Raw genomic sequence first — 16,381 nt, 5'->3', positions numbered from 1 at the left:
CATTTCTTTTTCATTTATTTCTCCTCTGATCTTTATTTCTTTCCTTCTACTAACTTTGGGTTTTGTTTGTTCTTCTTTCTCTAGTTCATTTAGGTGTAAGGTTAAATTGTTTATTTGAGATTTTTCTTGTTTCTTGAGGTAGGATTGTATTGCTATGAACTTCTCTCTTAGAACTGCTTTTGCCGCATCCCATAGGTTTTGGATCATCGTGTTTTCGTTGTCATTTGTCTCTAGGTATTTTTGATTTCTTCTTTGATTTCTTCAGTGATCTTTTGGTTATTTAGTAAGGTATTGTTTAGCCTCCGTGTGTTGTACTTTTTACTTTTTTTTTCCCTGTAATTTATTTCTAATCTCATAGCATTGTGGTCGGAAAAGATGCTTGGTATGATTTCAATTTTCTTAAATTTACTGAGGCTTGATTTGTGATCCAAAATGTGATCTATCATTGAGAATGTTCTGTGGGCACTTGAGAAGAAAGTGTAATCTGCTGTTTTCAGATGGAATGTCCTATAAATATCAATTAAATATATCTGGTCTATTGTGTCATTTAAAGCTTTTGTTTCCTTATTAATTTTCTGTCTGGATGATCTGTCCTCTGGTGTAAGTGAGGTGTTAAAGTCCCCCACTATTATTGTGTTACTGTTGATATCCTCTTTTTTTTTTTTTTTTTTTTTTGCGGTATGCGGGCCTCTCACTGTTGTGGCCTCCCCCGTTGTGGAGCACAGGCTCCGGACGCGCAGGCTCCGGACGCGCAGGCTCAGCGGCCATGGCTCACGGGCCCAGCCGCTCCACGGCATATGGGATCCTCCCAGACCGGGGCACGAACCCGTATCCCCTGCATCGGCAGGCGGACTCTCAACCACTTGCGCCACCAGGGAGGCCCCGATATCCTCTTTTATAGCTGTTAGCATTTGCCTTATGTATTGATATGCTCCTGTGTTAGGTGCATATATATTTAGAATTGTTATAACTTCTTGGATTGATGCCTTTATCATTATGTACTGTCCTTCCTTGTCTCTTGTAACATTCTTTATTTTAAAGTCTATTTTATCTGAGTATTGCTATTCCAGCTTTCTTTTGATTTCCATTTGCATGGAATATCTTTTTCCATCCCCTCACTTTCTGTCTGTATGTGTCCCTAGATCTAAAGTGGGTCTCTTGTAGACAACGTATATATGGGTCTTGTTTTTGTATGCATTCAGTGAGCCTGTGTCTTTTGGTTGGAGCTTTTAATCCATTCACATTTAAGGTAAGTATTGATATGTATGTTCCTATTACCATTTTCTTAATTGTTTTGGGTTTGTCTTTGTAGGTCCTTTTCTTCTCTTGTGTTTCCCACTTAGAGAAGTTCCTTGAGCATTTGTTGTAGGGCTGGTTTGGTGGTGCTGAATTCTCTTAGTTTTTGCTTGTTTGTAAAGGTTTTGATGTCTCCATCAAATCTGAATGAGATCCTTACTAGGTAGAGTAATCTTGGTTGTAGGTTCTTCCCTTTCATCACTTTAAATATATCATGCCACTCCCTTCTGGCTTGGAGAGTTTCTGCTGAGAATCAGCTGTTAACCTTATGGGAGTTCCCTTATATGTTATTTGTTGTTTGTCCCTTGTTGCTTTTAATAATTCTTCTTTGTCTTTAATTTTTGTCAATTTGATTACTGTGTGTCTTGGAGTGTTTCTCCCTGGGTTTATCCTGCCTGGGACTCTCTGCACTTCCTGGACTTGGGTGGCTATTTCCTTTCCCATATTAGGGATGTTTTTGACTATAATCTCTTTAAATATTTTCTCGGGTCCTTTCTGTCTCTTCTCCTTCTGGGACCCTGTAATGCATTTGAATGAATATTGGTGCATTTAATGTTGTCCCAGAGGTCTCTTAGGCTGTCTTCATTTCTTTTAATTCTTTTTTCTTTATTCTGTTCTGTGGCAGTAAATTCCACTCTTCTGTCTTCCAGGTCACTTATTTGTTCTTCTGCGTCAGTTATTCTGCTATTGATTCCTTCCAGTGTATTTTTCATTTCAGTTATTGTGTTGTGCATCTCTGTTTGTTTGTTCTTTAATTCTTCTAGGTCTTTGTTAAACATTTCTTACATCTTCTCGATGTTTGCCTCTGTTCTTTTTCCGAGGTCCTATTATTATTCTGAATTCTTTTTCTGGAAGGTTGCTTATTTCCACTTCATTTAGTTGTTTTTCTGGGGTTTTATCTTGTTCCTTCATCTGGTACATAGTCCTCTGCATTTTCATTTTGTGTGTTTTTCTATGAATGTGGTTTTCATTCCACAGGCTTCAGGATTGTAGTTCTTCTTGTTTCTTCTGTCTGCCCTTGATACACCATTTTCAGAGAGGATATTTATATATCAATTTGAGTTGAAAAGCAGTTTGACAGGTTAAGGTTTTCATTTCTGAAAATATATCTTCTTTTTCAGGGCTGACTTTGGAAATTTGCCGCTCTGTATAATATAGTATTGTTTAATTGAACTGCCTGGGACTAAAAGAAAAAACTTAAAATTTACTCACATTAGATTATATGCTAATTTTTTTTTAAGAATTATGAACTTTTGGATATTTGAGAATGGATAACCAGTTCTATTTTCACCGTATTTGAACAATGATATAAAACCAATGAGTGTCTATTTTATTCTGAGCAGACTTGCCCAAATCCCTTTTTTGAAATATTTTAAGAAGTCATGTTAAGATTACAACTAACTTATTTTTATGCTACATGCTTATATATAAAACTTTTTAAGTATTAACATGCAACCAGAATGATTAATAGAATAACATAAAGAAAAGTTCTTTAACTGGAATTAGAGGGTTAGAACTGGTCTGAATAATGTTCATGTAGTTAAAACTGTTGTTGGTACACATATTTCTCAAGGGAACAGGAATAAATATAAACTTGTCTCAGGAATAAAAATAATTTCTTAATGTGTTTAAATTAAAAAAATTCTTTATCCATTGAAACTATTGATTGTTTTAGGAAGCAGTTTTGTCTTCATTGTTTTAATTTTGTCTTCATTGTCTGCATTGTCTATGCTGTGAGGTCCAGAGAGGGAACCAGAATCCTGCTTGACTAATCCTGTTGCTCTTAGTTGAAAATCCTTATGTACATATCAACTTTTAAGATCATCCTTAACATGTTAATAAAATCTCATACTTTAGGTTTTTGAGAAGTTTACAAAGGAATCTACATCATTATTAGATGAACTTGCTTTGATTAACAATGGAAGTGATAAAGGAAATCAGCAAGAGAAAGAAAGGTAAGTGTCTAGTGTCCTGCAATTACACCTTTGCAAAGCTATGATTAGTGTGTTAAAAGATAACCTCTGTTGTTAATGCAAGCCAAGAGAACTAAGGTAAGCAAGCCTCCATTCAATCAAACTTGGCCTATAAAAGTTGTATTAAATTTATTTTTTAATACTTGAGAATTTGCTTTACATATAAAATTTATTGATTTGAATCCAGGTTTCTTTACAGAAGACTTTTAATTTTGTTGAATAATAATATATTTACCTTTTCTGACACTGTAAAATAATTATTTTTCAAGAACGTGTTTTCAAAATGAAACAATTTTCTGCCTTTTTAGAGTTTTACTTTGCTTGTAAAGAATATGGAAAAGGTTGCAGCTTGGAATAAAATCATTATAACCTTATTTAAATATGTTAGCACTTAAATGCCTATCTTGTGGAACTCCTACGTCCTTGTAAAATATTTGATATTCATGAGTTTAACTTCAGGAATTTAGTATTTCATGACACTGGATCTAATTGTAGCTACCTAGATTTATCATTTTACAGATTTCCATTGAACTTTTCAACCTCAACAGTTTTCAGACCAGTTTCCTTTCCCCAGGTAAAAAGTACTGTAGAAAGCAAATTAATCCTCAGTAACAAAGTAGTCACTAGGCAGTAATTTTTCATTAGGAAATTTGAAAGGATCAGCACTCATCCTTGTCTATCTCTTTTGAATCTGACCTTGAAAATACAATGGAACCTTGATAGAATGCATCTTGTTATTCCATGAATCCAAATATAGTCACAGACCAGTTAACTGAGATAATAATATAGGAGGGATGTGAGAAGATCATAGTTTAACACCAAATCTTGATTTAAAACAAAGTAAAAATATGAAAACAAATGATTTGAATATATATCTAAAGTTACAACAAACATTTAGGAACATTACTGTCTTATAGATAGAGGCCATATAAAATGTAAATAACAATTTTACATATATGTAAATATGTGAGTGTGTGTATAGACCTCACACACACACACTTATATACTATGGAATTGAAAATATCACTCAAGTTACTTGACAAAAATTTGCCAAACCTCTTGCTTTCTGAGTAGTCCAGCAGAGTAAGTCTGGTGTGTTTCAAAATCATGTTCTCCAGGAAAGACATCCTAAGAGGGTACTGGTAGAAAATGAGTTCATGGTCATAGAGTTTAATGCTGTTTACTATGTTTCCTTCCCTGGGAATGACTGTAAACATTTACAGATTACACGTTCTGAGAAGTGTTGCAGTAAAGAAACCTGTTTAATTGCTTTCTTAAAATTTCTTGTACTTACATGACAGTGGAACCCCATCTTCTCTGCTCAGTAGTATCTCATTCAGTGTTTTGGGAAACACTGGGAAACGATGGTTTGTGTGACTACATGAAGTGTCAAGTGAAATCTTGTATTTGCCAATCCCTCCCTAAGTTTTCAAGTGTTACTACTTAGTCTCTTTTAAACCCCACACAATGAAGTCCCTCTTGCAAATTTTCATCACCTTCTTTATGTCAGTCCTCAGGAAACATCTGGGCTATACAAGAGGTGAAGGCCTAGATCAGTTGACAAAAGTGAAAGGTATAGAGCAAGACCTGTCAGTTACAGTAGCAAGGCCCTAGGCTTTGATTTGCCAGGTACTCTTATCTTTCCTTCATCTTCTCCACTTTCCATATATGTTTAAGAAAATAAAGCCCATAGTCCAGCTGCAAATGAAACATAATTAGTACATAAAGAGTGTACATCTGCTAGGGTACACATACATACGAATATCAAGATTGCTATAGATAGGTAAACTTTGGATTGGAGGATGGCTGCACACGATTTTAATGTTAACGTTTCTGGATTATTATATAGTGACAAATTTCAGTTTGAAGCAGATATCCAGTGGAAAAATAATAAAATGGATTCCCTTGATACACTTGAAATAATACTGTAGCTAATAACGATAAATTATATTTTTCCAAGTAGTATATTTTGTTATTTATCACATAGATATTTCTTTGGCTACTAGTGTTTAATTATCTGTAATGGGTTTCCCGATGCTTAAGAGAAATTAGCCTGGTAGGACAGTATGCTTCAGATTTTCATATTTGTAGGCCCCTGTTTTGGTAAGTATATGTAAAGGATTTTTTTAAGTTATATAAATAGAAATACATATAGTTTTAAAAAAATACTCTTTTGGTGCTTGCCAGGTCTGTGGATTTAAACTTTCTTCCATCAGTTGATCCTGAAACTGTTCTTCAGACAGGTAAGATGAAAAAATATATTTATCAGTGATAATCATAATCCATTAAACCAACCATACATTAACTGGCTTATGAAATAAACATTGATTTGAGTATGTATTATGTCGTAGAAACTGAAGGAGAAGTGTTTCAAACTGCTCTTTGGTTTAACCTAAGAGTGTGTTAATAGACTCTACAGTATTAAAAATTATTAATAATGATCAATTATCTTGAAATATTTGAATTTGAATTTATTTCTTTATATATGACATGAAGATAAAAATTTCTATTTGATGGGTTTGCTATGAGGATTATTGAATATGCATTATGTTTCTAGCATTGTACTTTTATGTATTTTCATATTTCATTCTTCTAAGTACTCCTTGAGATAATTAGTATTATTTTCTCTACTTGAGGAAGCCAAGGCTTAGAGATATTAAAAAACTTGTTCAAGATCAAATAACTATTAAGTTCTACCACCATAGCACTAAGAAAAGGTCTAAATCCAAAGCCACTAGTTGTACTGTTTTACAATCATCTGTGTAAAAACACTTAACACCTTGCAATGGCCTTGCACGTAGTGTGTGTTCAGTGCTGCATGGTTTGTATATTCCAGCCCAAATAGCTTTAGTAGTAGTTTCACAGATTCTAGAGAACACATTGGAATTCTTTTAAATGAAAATACCTTAATTTTATTTCTAATGTATTTTTCTAATAGGGCATAGTTCTAATCCTACTGCATAGCAGGTACTATTCTAAGCACTTTATGTATGCTAACTCATTTATCCTTCACTACAACCCACTGAAGTAGGTACTGTTGTCATCCCAGTGTTAAGATGGGGAAACTGAGGCATTAAAAGGTTTAGTAGGGCTTCCCTGGTGGCGCAGTGGTTGAGAATCCGCCTGCCGATGCAGGGGACATGAGTTCATGCCCCGGTCTGGGAAGATCCCACATGCCGCGGAGCAGCTAGGCCCGTGAACCATGGCCACTGAGCCTGCGCGTCCGGAGCCTGTGCTCTGCAACGGGAGAGGCCACAACAGTGAGAGGCCCACATACCGCAAAAAAAAAAAAAAAAAAAAAAGGTTTAGTAACTTAGGCAGATTACAAACTAGTAATGCTAGATTTGGGACTTTAACCAAGGCAGTTTGGTTTCGAAGTATCGTCTTTGAAATCATTATGTGGTGCTGCTTCTCTAATGTAAATGGTATCCACAAGGAAAACATTAAAGGTAACAGTCATCAAAGAAGAAAAAAATATATATTCTGATCTTAATGACTTTTATGGAAATATATATATAAAGAATATGAATGTGTGTGTATATATATATATACAAAGACTTTCCATAAGTCTTCAAAACAGGTGTCCTTCCAATTATGAAGTGTAATAAATAGTAAAGAAATAAATTCTGAATATCTTCGTTGTATCGATTCAGTTTTCCCGAGTTTTTTCAGTACGATTTAGATCTTACTTCCTGAAAGAACAAAGAAATAATTGTAATCTGTGAATTACTACATGTTTAGAAGGTACAAGGACTGTCAGTAAAAATATTGCTTTAGATTCAAAACCTAGTTCCCTGTTTATATTTAACATTTTAAAAGCTGCTTAAGCCATTGAATTCAGAAACTTGTTACATTTGTATTTTAGAATTATCTTTATATGTCACTAAGTCCTTTTTAATATGCTATTGACTCTTAAAGTAGAAAGAGTATAAAATGGGGATGTTTAAAACAATCTTGGATATTCTTCAGAAATTGGAAATACCTCCAAATCATAATAAAAACTGTTTCTATTATTTAAAGCCATTTAAGTTTAGGACATTTTCTTGAATAGAGATGAAGAGAAGAGAATTTAAATATCTGCATATTTTGGGTTCCTTAATGATAATTGGAATAGTATTATCCTAGAAAAACAATTTGCAATTTATTTACTTAAAAAAAAATTTTTTTTTGGTGGAAAGGATAGTTTTCTTTGTTTTGGATGCCGGCAACTGGGGGGTGGGGCAGACTCCTGTCCAAAGGCCAACTCCCTCTTCCCCCACTGATGATCAGTGGGCAGGAGCTATTACAGATGGAGGGAAGGAGCTACATGCAGAAACAGCACAGTCAGCTCTGACAGTCATCTTGATATTGGTCATCAGTGGTCTGACCAGCGTCATCTTGTAAAATTGTTAATGTTACACTTACAGCTTTAGATGTTGCACATTCTATAATTGTAACTTCTTGTGCATGAGTGATTTTCTCCATGAGTTTGCTGTAATCAAATAACATTGAGTGCAGTTCTTACATTAATGTGGCCCCTCATGATTCACAGTTAATATGTTGTAGAAATTTATATAAATAGAGATTATTTAAATGTTATTTTGTATCAGTAGTAAAGACTTTCTCCCTTTAATCATACATTTGTTACACACCAACATTTCTTTTAGGTGCTATGATTAAGGTTATGGATTAACAGTGAAATCCTACAACATAACGCTTAGTATTGATTAGTACTATCAGACAAAACATACTAATTAGTACCATCAGACAGAAATCCCAGATTGTAATTGTGCTCTACAGAGAAATGGTTGGCACAATGTCCTGAGGAGTGAATCCACCAATAACAAGCATGTGATAGATAGAAAGATAGGTCTAGAAAATATATGTGCCATATATACTACATACTTACTATATAGTATGGTGTATATAGAATATATATATTCCTCAACTTACAATGTGATTACATCCTGATAAACCCATTGTAAGCTGAAAATATCATGTTGAAATGCATTTAATACACCTAAAGTACCAAACATCATAGCCTAGCCTAGCCTACCTTAAACGTGCTCAGAACACTTACAGTAGACTACAGTTGGGCAAAATCATCTAAAACAAAGCCTATTTTATAATACAGTGTTTAATATCTTGTGTAATTTATTGAATAATGTACTAAAAGTGAAAAACAGAACAGTTGTATGAGTACAGAATGGTTGTCAGTATTACTATCAGTTGTTTACCCTCATGATCATGTGGCTGACTAGGAGTTGCAGTTCACTGCTGCTGCCCAGCATCGCAAAAGAGTATCGTACTGCATATTGCTAGCCCAGAAAAAGAAAAAATTCAAAAGCTGAAGTATGGGTTCAACTGAATGCACCATCATAAAGTCGAAAAATTGTAAATCAAACTGTCGTTTAATCGAGGACTGTCTGTATATGATAGAGCTATGATATACGACATAGTATATATCCATATGTATATGTATGCATGCAGTTTTCCTATTTATTTCTATATAAATTGAGAAATTGCATTTCAGTACTTAAGACCTGGTAGGTAAATATATAGGCAGATACGTTCTAAAAATAAGGAATTAGAATTGAGAAGATTGAGAAGTAAGATTTATATTTCTTTATGGATATTAATTATAAGTATCTTTCCTTCTTAAAGGACATGAATTGTTATCCGAATTACAGCAGCGTCGATTTAATGGCTCAGATGGAGGGGTCTCGTGGTCTCCTATGGATGATGAACTGCTAGCACAGCCACAGGTTATGAAATTATTAGATTCACTGCGAGAGCAATATACCCGCTACCAGGAAGTTTGTAGGCAACGTAGTAAGCGTACACAGTTAGAAGAGATTCAACAGAAGGTGATGCAAGTAGGTGTCTGATTCCAACATATTAAACTCTTTTTAAAATCTAAATTTTTTTATGTGTGTGTGTAATTTCTACTCTGTACCTGATTTTATACTAAGCCTTATTTACATTATATAGAGAACTTTAGAAATGTCAAACCAGACTCTCAAACTATTTTTACAATTAGTATTTGCATTTAAATTATATTATTTCTACAGTGATGACATTGAGCATTCAGCTCACTCTATCAGAATTTCAAAAATAACTAGCTGTTGGAAACATCACTTGTGGTTTCTGATTCTTGTAATAAATAACATTTTATTGTTGACCTTAGATTTATTTTAAATTTCTAATGACTTAAGTTTTTTTTTGTTGTTGTTGTTGTTAATTTGGGCATTATGAAGAGTTTTTCTATCCTAGCAAAATGTTAATGTGTAATATAAGTAATTATAATATTAAGTTTCCTTATTTATGATACTGATAGGAAACTTTAAGTATATTTAATTCTTATGAATTTTTAGTTCCTTTTAAAATTGATTTTTATAAGTAGGCTAAAAATGCTAAAAATCAATACTAAGGAAGACATTTCTGTATTTAGACTACATTCTGGATTTTGATCTGTTGAATTATTAAGAAGTAAATCTTAAATATTTCACTTTAAAAATCCAGGTTAGAAGTGTCCCAAAGTTTTTAATCTAGATTCATTCATTAGATAAGTATTTGTTAAGTACTTATTATATAGAAGGCATTGTGCTTTTTCTACAGGATATAAAGGTAAACTTGGGTTTTGTTACATTAAACTTAAGAGGGGAGAGAAAGTGTTAGGTGTCACAAGGGAATGCCTGAAGTGCTGTGGGTATTCGACGGAGGGATTATTCCCCTGGTTGCAGGTGATCTTGGAATACTTAGTGGAAAGAGGTAGTGCTTGAGCTTGTCCCCAAGAATGTGTAAGATTTCACCAGGCATCTCCTTTAGGTTTTAAAGGAGAATTGGCATTCTGTGGAGGAGAAAGAATAGCATGAATAAACAATAACATGAAATCCCAAGTTCTACTGAAGAAAAAGGCAGCAGTAGGCACCAGGGAAAGTGTTTAGCCTTTGAGTCATGGAACATAGTCAGTGAGCATGCTCTGAATCCCAGTTCTTCCACTTATTTGCTGTGTGATCATGGTTGCATTATTCACCCACCTGAGCCTCAGTTTGACTTCCTTCTTTCTTTTTTCCCTTCTTCTCTTTCTCTCCCTTCCTTCCTTCCTTTCATTACATAAAACAGGGGTAACAGGACCTCTTTTGAAAGGTTTGTTGAAAGAACCCAGCACTCAGCTAATGGAAGCTATTATATTTGTTCCCATTGAACTAGATTGTAGCCTAGAATTCTAATTCAGCTGTTGGAAAACTTGTTCTGTAAAGGGCCACATGGTAAATGTTTAGGCTTCTTGGACCATACAGTTTTTCTTGAACCTGTGGCTATTTAATTACCATTGTAATGCATAGTCATTATGTAAACAGATGTGTTTGGCTGTTTCAGTAAAACTTTATAAAAACAAGTGGTAGGCTAGAATTGGCCTGCAAGCTGTAGTTTGCTGAACGCTGCCTGACTAGAGCATCAGGGTGTCATGGGGAAAAAGGCTTGAAAAGAGGGAAGGAGTTGGATCATGGAAGATCTTGAATTCCAGGCAACAGGATTTAGGCTTTATCTCATGATAACTACATAGAAACTCAAGATTTCTGAGCATATGTTAATTATATATAATTTTTTCTACATAATATATTCATAAATTAAAGATAGCTTGTATTAAACTCGGGTAAACTTTAGTTAAATAGCTTGAGAGTATCTTTGAAAACCATAAAGATGGAATAGCATAGTGGTATACAAGTACCCCAGTAACCTGAGTCCACTCTCTTCTGTCACTTTCAAGTTTGTTCTTGGGAAGGAAGTGTACTCCTCAGTGCCCTAGCTTCCTCCTCAGTAAAGTGAGGAAAACAATAATAATAATAATACCTACTTAATAGGGCTGTTACGAAGATTAAGAAGATAATTTTAATAAAATGTTTAGCTTGGCACATACGAGTTTTTATTAGTATTATCTATTTGCTCACTCGTTAAAGAAATGAATATCTACAATAGTGTGACATTGTGCTCGGTGGAATGTAATGGTGAGTAAAAGCAGACAGGGTGTCCCACTTTTTGGTTCATGGCTACATAACTACACAAATAGTTGTAAAATTGCAACCACTCAAGTCCCAAGGAGAGTGGAGGGAGGAAGGGTGAGAAAGAAGACAATATCAGAGATGAAGCATTTTTCTGGCTTGCAAGACTTAATGGATGATGGTGTTGTCTAATTAGGGAAATTGGACAGGTTTGGGTTTACGTGCAGATGGAAAAGGTATGGAAAATCATGAGTTTGGTTTTAGACATGGTGAATTTCAGGAGACTCTGAGACATCTAAGAGAAGATATATAAAGGTAGTCCCAAACAGGTCCAGAAATGAGAAGTCTGGGCTGGTGACGTACTTGTTTGTCATCTGTGTATGAATGGTAATTAAAGCATTGATGTGGGTGAGAATTTCCCAAGGAAAGAGCTGAGAGTAGATGAGAAGAGGGCTTTGTAACTGAGCTTTGAGAAGCTCCAGCATTTAATGACAAGATAGAGGAGCATACTCCTGAAGAGAAGGCAGTGGAGGATTGGCCAGAGACGAAGAAGGCAAGTGTGAAGAGCTCTGTGTCATGGTAGTCAAAAGAAGAAAGCATGTCAGGGAAGGAGTTGGGAACCCTGTCGAATGCTGCTGGAAGATTGGAAAAGAGGAAGACTTAACATGTTCACTAAGAATCCACAAGGTCAAGGTCGTTGGTGATCCCAGGGTATGGAGTAGCAGGGCCAGTAGCACATTGGAGTGAATTCAGGAATGAAAGTGAGGTGTGGTGAAGGAGACGTGGAGTGTAGGGAACTCGCTGAGAATTTTGTCTCTGAAGGAAAGATGAGAAACAGAGCAATGCCTAGAAGTGAGGGTGTATTAATTTGCTAGGTCTGCTGTAACAGAGTACTACAGACTAGGGGACTTAACAATAGAAATGTATTTCCTCATTTTTCTGGAGGCTAAAAGCCCAAGATCAAGGAGTTAGCAGGGTTGATTCCACCTGAGGGCAGTGAGGGAAGGATCTGTTCCAGGCCTCTCTCCTTGGCTTACTGATGCCTTGTCCCTATGTCTTCATATCATCTTCCCTCTATACCTGTCTGTGTCCAAATGTCCTCTCCTTTTAAGGACACCAGTCATGTAAGATTAGGGCACACTTTAATAACCTCATTTTAATTTAAGTGCCTCTTTAAAGACCCTGTCTTCAAATAAATATAGTTACATCCTGAAGCACTGGGAGTTAGGACTTCAGCATATGGGGAGTGTGGTGACACAATTCAGCCCACAGCTGGGGTCAAGTGTAGTTTACTTTTGTTAGTTTGTGTTTGTAATATGGAAAACTAAGAGGCTTAAATTCTAGGGGGGAAGTAGTATATGTTTGGAAGGAGGAGTTGAACATGGAAGAGAGAATAATTAATACTATCAAGTTCGTGACAAGGTGGAAGTGAATGGACTCCAAAGCAGAGCTGAAGGGATTAGCTTTAGAATGGAGGAGCGAGAACTCTTCCTTTGTAACAGGAGGGAGATGGTAGGATGATCCAGAGTTGCCTCCATATATATAAGTCAGGCATCAAGAAGATGAAGTAGTTCTTGAGTGATTAGGTTTTTTTGGTTGTTTTTTGTTTGTTTTTAAGTAAGAGACAAAGGGAATCTCTTTGGTGGTGGAGGTTTGGAGGCAGGGTGGGGATGGGGAGGGCAGTGGTTAAAGAGGGTTAGAGGTTTAAATGGAGTGGAAATGATTCAAAATTTTCATTTTGGGGATTGGAAGAGTGAAATTACCGTGGAAGTATAGATGTATTTTTAGATAGTGCTGATCTTGAACTTATGGTGAAAACTTTCTAGCCTGTTATGTGACCCTGTCAATTCATGGCTGGCTGTTGATGTGCAGGCACCAGAGAACGTGGGTGATGGGATTCCCCCAGCATTTGTGCTTTGCTATGTGACATCAGGGGCAAAGGAGTTAATGTATTGACATGCATTTTTGAAATGATGGACCAGCTCAACTGGATAAAGAATAAAGAAACTAGAGAAAGGAGATGATGATGATACTTACAATGATGGTGGTGATGGTCATGAGATTATTGTTAAAAACAAATAAACCTCATTGCAATTCAATTTTCTTTATAAGCGTTACATGTGAATTGGTTAGAGCATTAATATTCATCAGGTGATGGTTTCTACACTCTGTTTTTCACAGGTCACATTTTAGGGAAAGATCTATTTCTCTTGCCAAAATGATTACTTAAGTTTAGCTATTTAGTAACATATATTGACCATGTCTGCACACACAGAATATAAACTACCATCTTCAGTCTTGCAAATTTGGGGGAAAATGAAATTTTTTGATATTTATGTAAAGATAATCATAAAGTTGACTACCTCTGCTTGTGTAAAATTAATGAAAGTTGAAATTTTCCACATCTCTTTTTTTTTACTGATTTATCACTGAAAACAGAACATAATGAAGAAGAAACCAATAGCTCTAATAGATAAACTATATGGTAATAACCATTGTTTGTCAGCCATTTATTCCCCACAGTTCAAATCGGTAGCATTAGACTTCATGTGGAATGCAGAAGTTCTCCATGTTGCTGCCGCTACATTTAAAAATCAGATTTCGGGCTTCCCTGGTGGCGCAGTGGTTGAGAGTCCGCCTGCTGATGCAGGGGACACGGATTCGTGCCCCGGTCCGGGAAGATCCCACATGCCGCAGAGCGGCTGGGCCCGTGAGCCATGGCCGCTGAGCCTGCACGTCCGGAGCCTGTGCCCCGCAACGGGAGAGGCCACAGCAGTGAGAGGCCCACGTACTGCAAAAAAAAAAAAAAAAAATCAGATTTCACGTACTTCTGGATAGGAGATGATGCCACTTCACTGAAATAAGCTATCGTTATTCTCATTATTTATTGTGGCAGTAATTTCTGCCAGCATTGCAAATGTTATTTCTAGAATCATCCATGTGATTTTCTTCCTTTGTAGAAAGGAACCATAGATGCAAAATAGGATAACTCTGAGTTGCTAAAGTATACAGCTGGAGGCTGTGATCCCAGCTCTCCATATTCTTTCTTCTGGTCAGATGCTTGACATCTGCTTGATATGCCCTTCTACCTTGTTTGACCTAACATGCTTCTAGATATTCTCTCATGCAGTCTTTAGAAATCAGCCTGGCCAGGGAAAAATGATGGACAGTCACATGCATTTTTGGCCTCTGCAAATATTTGTCATGGTGGATGCTAAGAGCACATCTCCAAGGTTATACTTTGCATATAAATGTAACCGTTTGAGAGGTCACATTCATATGGATTGTGCATGAAACTGTTTTTGCAGTAAGTTAATATTCAGATTGACTGATGAGCAAGATGTCCTGATTGAAATTAAGTTTTATAACCCAGTTTGGCAAACCACCATCATTAATGCATTTAAATAGATTTATTTACTGGGGCATCAACCTCAATTTGCATCATTTTTATTAGAAATAGTCATACATTTATGGTGTTTACATTACTGATGTTGCATTCCAAGGGAAATTACTTTCAGCATACGTTAAAACTATATGTACACTTGACTGTGTAACTGTTTTCGTGTGTGTGTGTGCCAAGGAGATGTCTTTGCTTTATTTAAAATTTATTTTGGGGCTTCCCTGGTGGTGCAGTGGTTGAGAGTCCGCCTGCTGATACAGGGGACATGGGTTCGTGCCCCGGTCTGGGAAGATCCCACATGCCGCAGAGCGGCTGGGCCCGTGAGCCATGGCCGCTGAGCCTGCGCGTCCGGAGCCTGTACTCTGCAACGGGAGAGGCCACAACAGTGAGAGGCCCGCGTACCACGGAAAAAAAAAAAAAAGAGAAAAAAAATTTATTTTTAAATTTATAACTCTTTGAAAGTTTCTTGCTAATGAATTGTTTTTCCCCAGTTATCATGATTTATATTAACCTGCTTCTTTTGTTTATACCGTTTAAAAGTTTTCTAGAGTTTCAAAGTTTAAATTTTAAATAATGTTGCCTTACTTTTTAAAAAATAATATATAACACTTTAATTAGTTAAAATTTCTGAGTTATTTTCATTCCACCCTTATTTTTAGAATTTAGACATTTTTAGTGAAATAATTTATTATATTAATTGTTTAAAATACTTAAATGCCATTGTACATCTGTTTCTATATTCATATTCGTAATACATAGTAATCAGTGAGAAGCAATTAAGTCCCCCAAAGGGAGTAGAAACTTGTTTCAAAATGTTTACATGAGATTTCTTAAAACTTACTCTTTTTATTTCCATTTTTTAAAAGCATAGACTAAAACACTTAGTTCGAGGATTAAAAAGCATATGGATTTTACTGTAAAATGCAGATGTGAGACATAGTTTATAAAGAGTGAATAAATAGAAGGAGCTAGGCTTTTTTCTTCAGAAAAAGTGGGGAAAACAAAGAGGCTAACAACTATTGGTATCATCTACTGTGCTTAAGTGTCTTACGTATAATGACTCTATAATCCTGACAATAGCCCTGTACATCAGATGTAGCATTAACACCATTTCAAAGGTGATGGACCAAAGTCTTTCAACTCCTAGGAACAGAGCCAGAATTTCAGTCATGCCTAGTGCTTCCTTAAGATGGAACTGCTCATCTGTCTCTTTTGTGAAAGAGTGATACTTTCCACAGGCCAGCAGAGACAAACAGGATCCTAGTACCCTGCCCCTCCAAATATAGCTCATACAAAAGAGTAAAGCAGAAAAAGTGGAGATGTTGAGGAACAAAACATTGTATTCTAAAGAGTACCTGGCAGTAGAGGTTTGCAAATGAATTTAGGACTCTGAAAACAGAATTTAGCAAAGAAAATCATAGCAGTTAGGCTATTCCAGTGAGTCAAAAATAATACGTGGACTTTTTTGTTTTTGAGTTTTTGCTCTTTAGTATTAAAACCTTGTAAAGAGAAGATGGAAGCTAAGAATATATTAATATTTAAGATACTAGGACATAAATGGGCACACACATAAAGAGAGAAATCCCAAAAGATCATATATTGTTAGTAAGCAAGCATTCGCAATTTATTCATTCTCACTAATATTTAGAAATACACCTGAAAACATTTCTGTTTTAAACTTGGTGGAAGTACTTTAAAAGTAATAGTCAGCCATGTAGGGGGCAAAACTA

The 16,381-nt window shown here is 35.7% G+C and overlaps 1 protein-coding gene across 3 annotated transcripts in view; it reads left to right on the top strand.

The window, feature by feature from the left end:
- The window catches only part of SESTD1 (SEC14 and spectrin domain containing 1), a 153,440-nt gene that overhangs the window by 102,499 nt on the left and 34,560 nt on the right, over positions 1 to 16,381 (top strand). For all 3 annotated transcript variants that reach the window (XM_060106080.1, XM_060106079.1, XM_060106078.1), the window contains 3 exons: positions 3,154 to 3,251; positions 5,457 to 5,512; positions 8,913 to 9,124. In XM_060106080.1, coding sequence (XP_059962063.1) covers positions 3,154 to 3,251; positions 5,457 to 5,512; positions 8,913 to 9,124 — 366 coding nt within the window. The remainder of the gene's footprint in view (positions 1 to 3,153; positions 3,252 to 5,456; positions 5,513 to 8,912; positions 9,125 to 16,381) is intronic.

The sequence above is a fragment of the Mesoplodon densirostris genome, chromosome 8 (genome assembly GCF_025265405.1).
Source record: "Mesoplodon densirostris isolate mMesDen1 chromosome 8, mMesDen1 primary haplotype, whole genome shotgun sequence".
Lineage (NCBI taxonomy): Eukaryota > Metazoa > Chordata > Mammalia > Artiodactyla > Ziphiidae > Mesoplodon > Mesoplodon densirostris.
The sequence above is the reverse complement of the archived record's forward strand: the minus strand, read 5'-3'. Positions and strand labels throughout refer to the sequence as shown.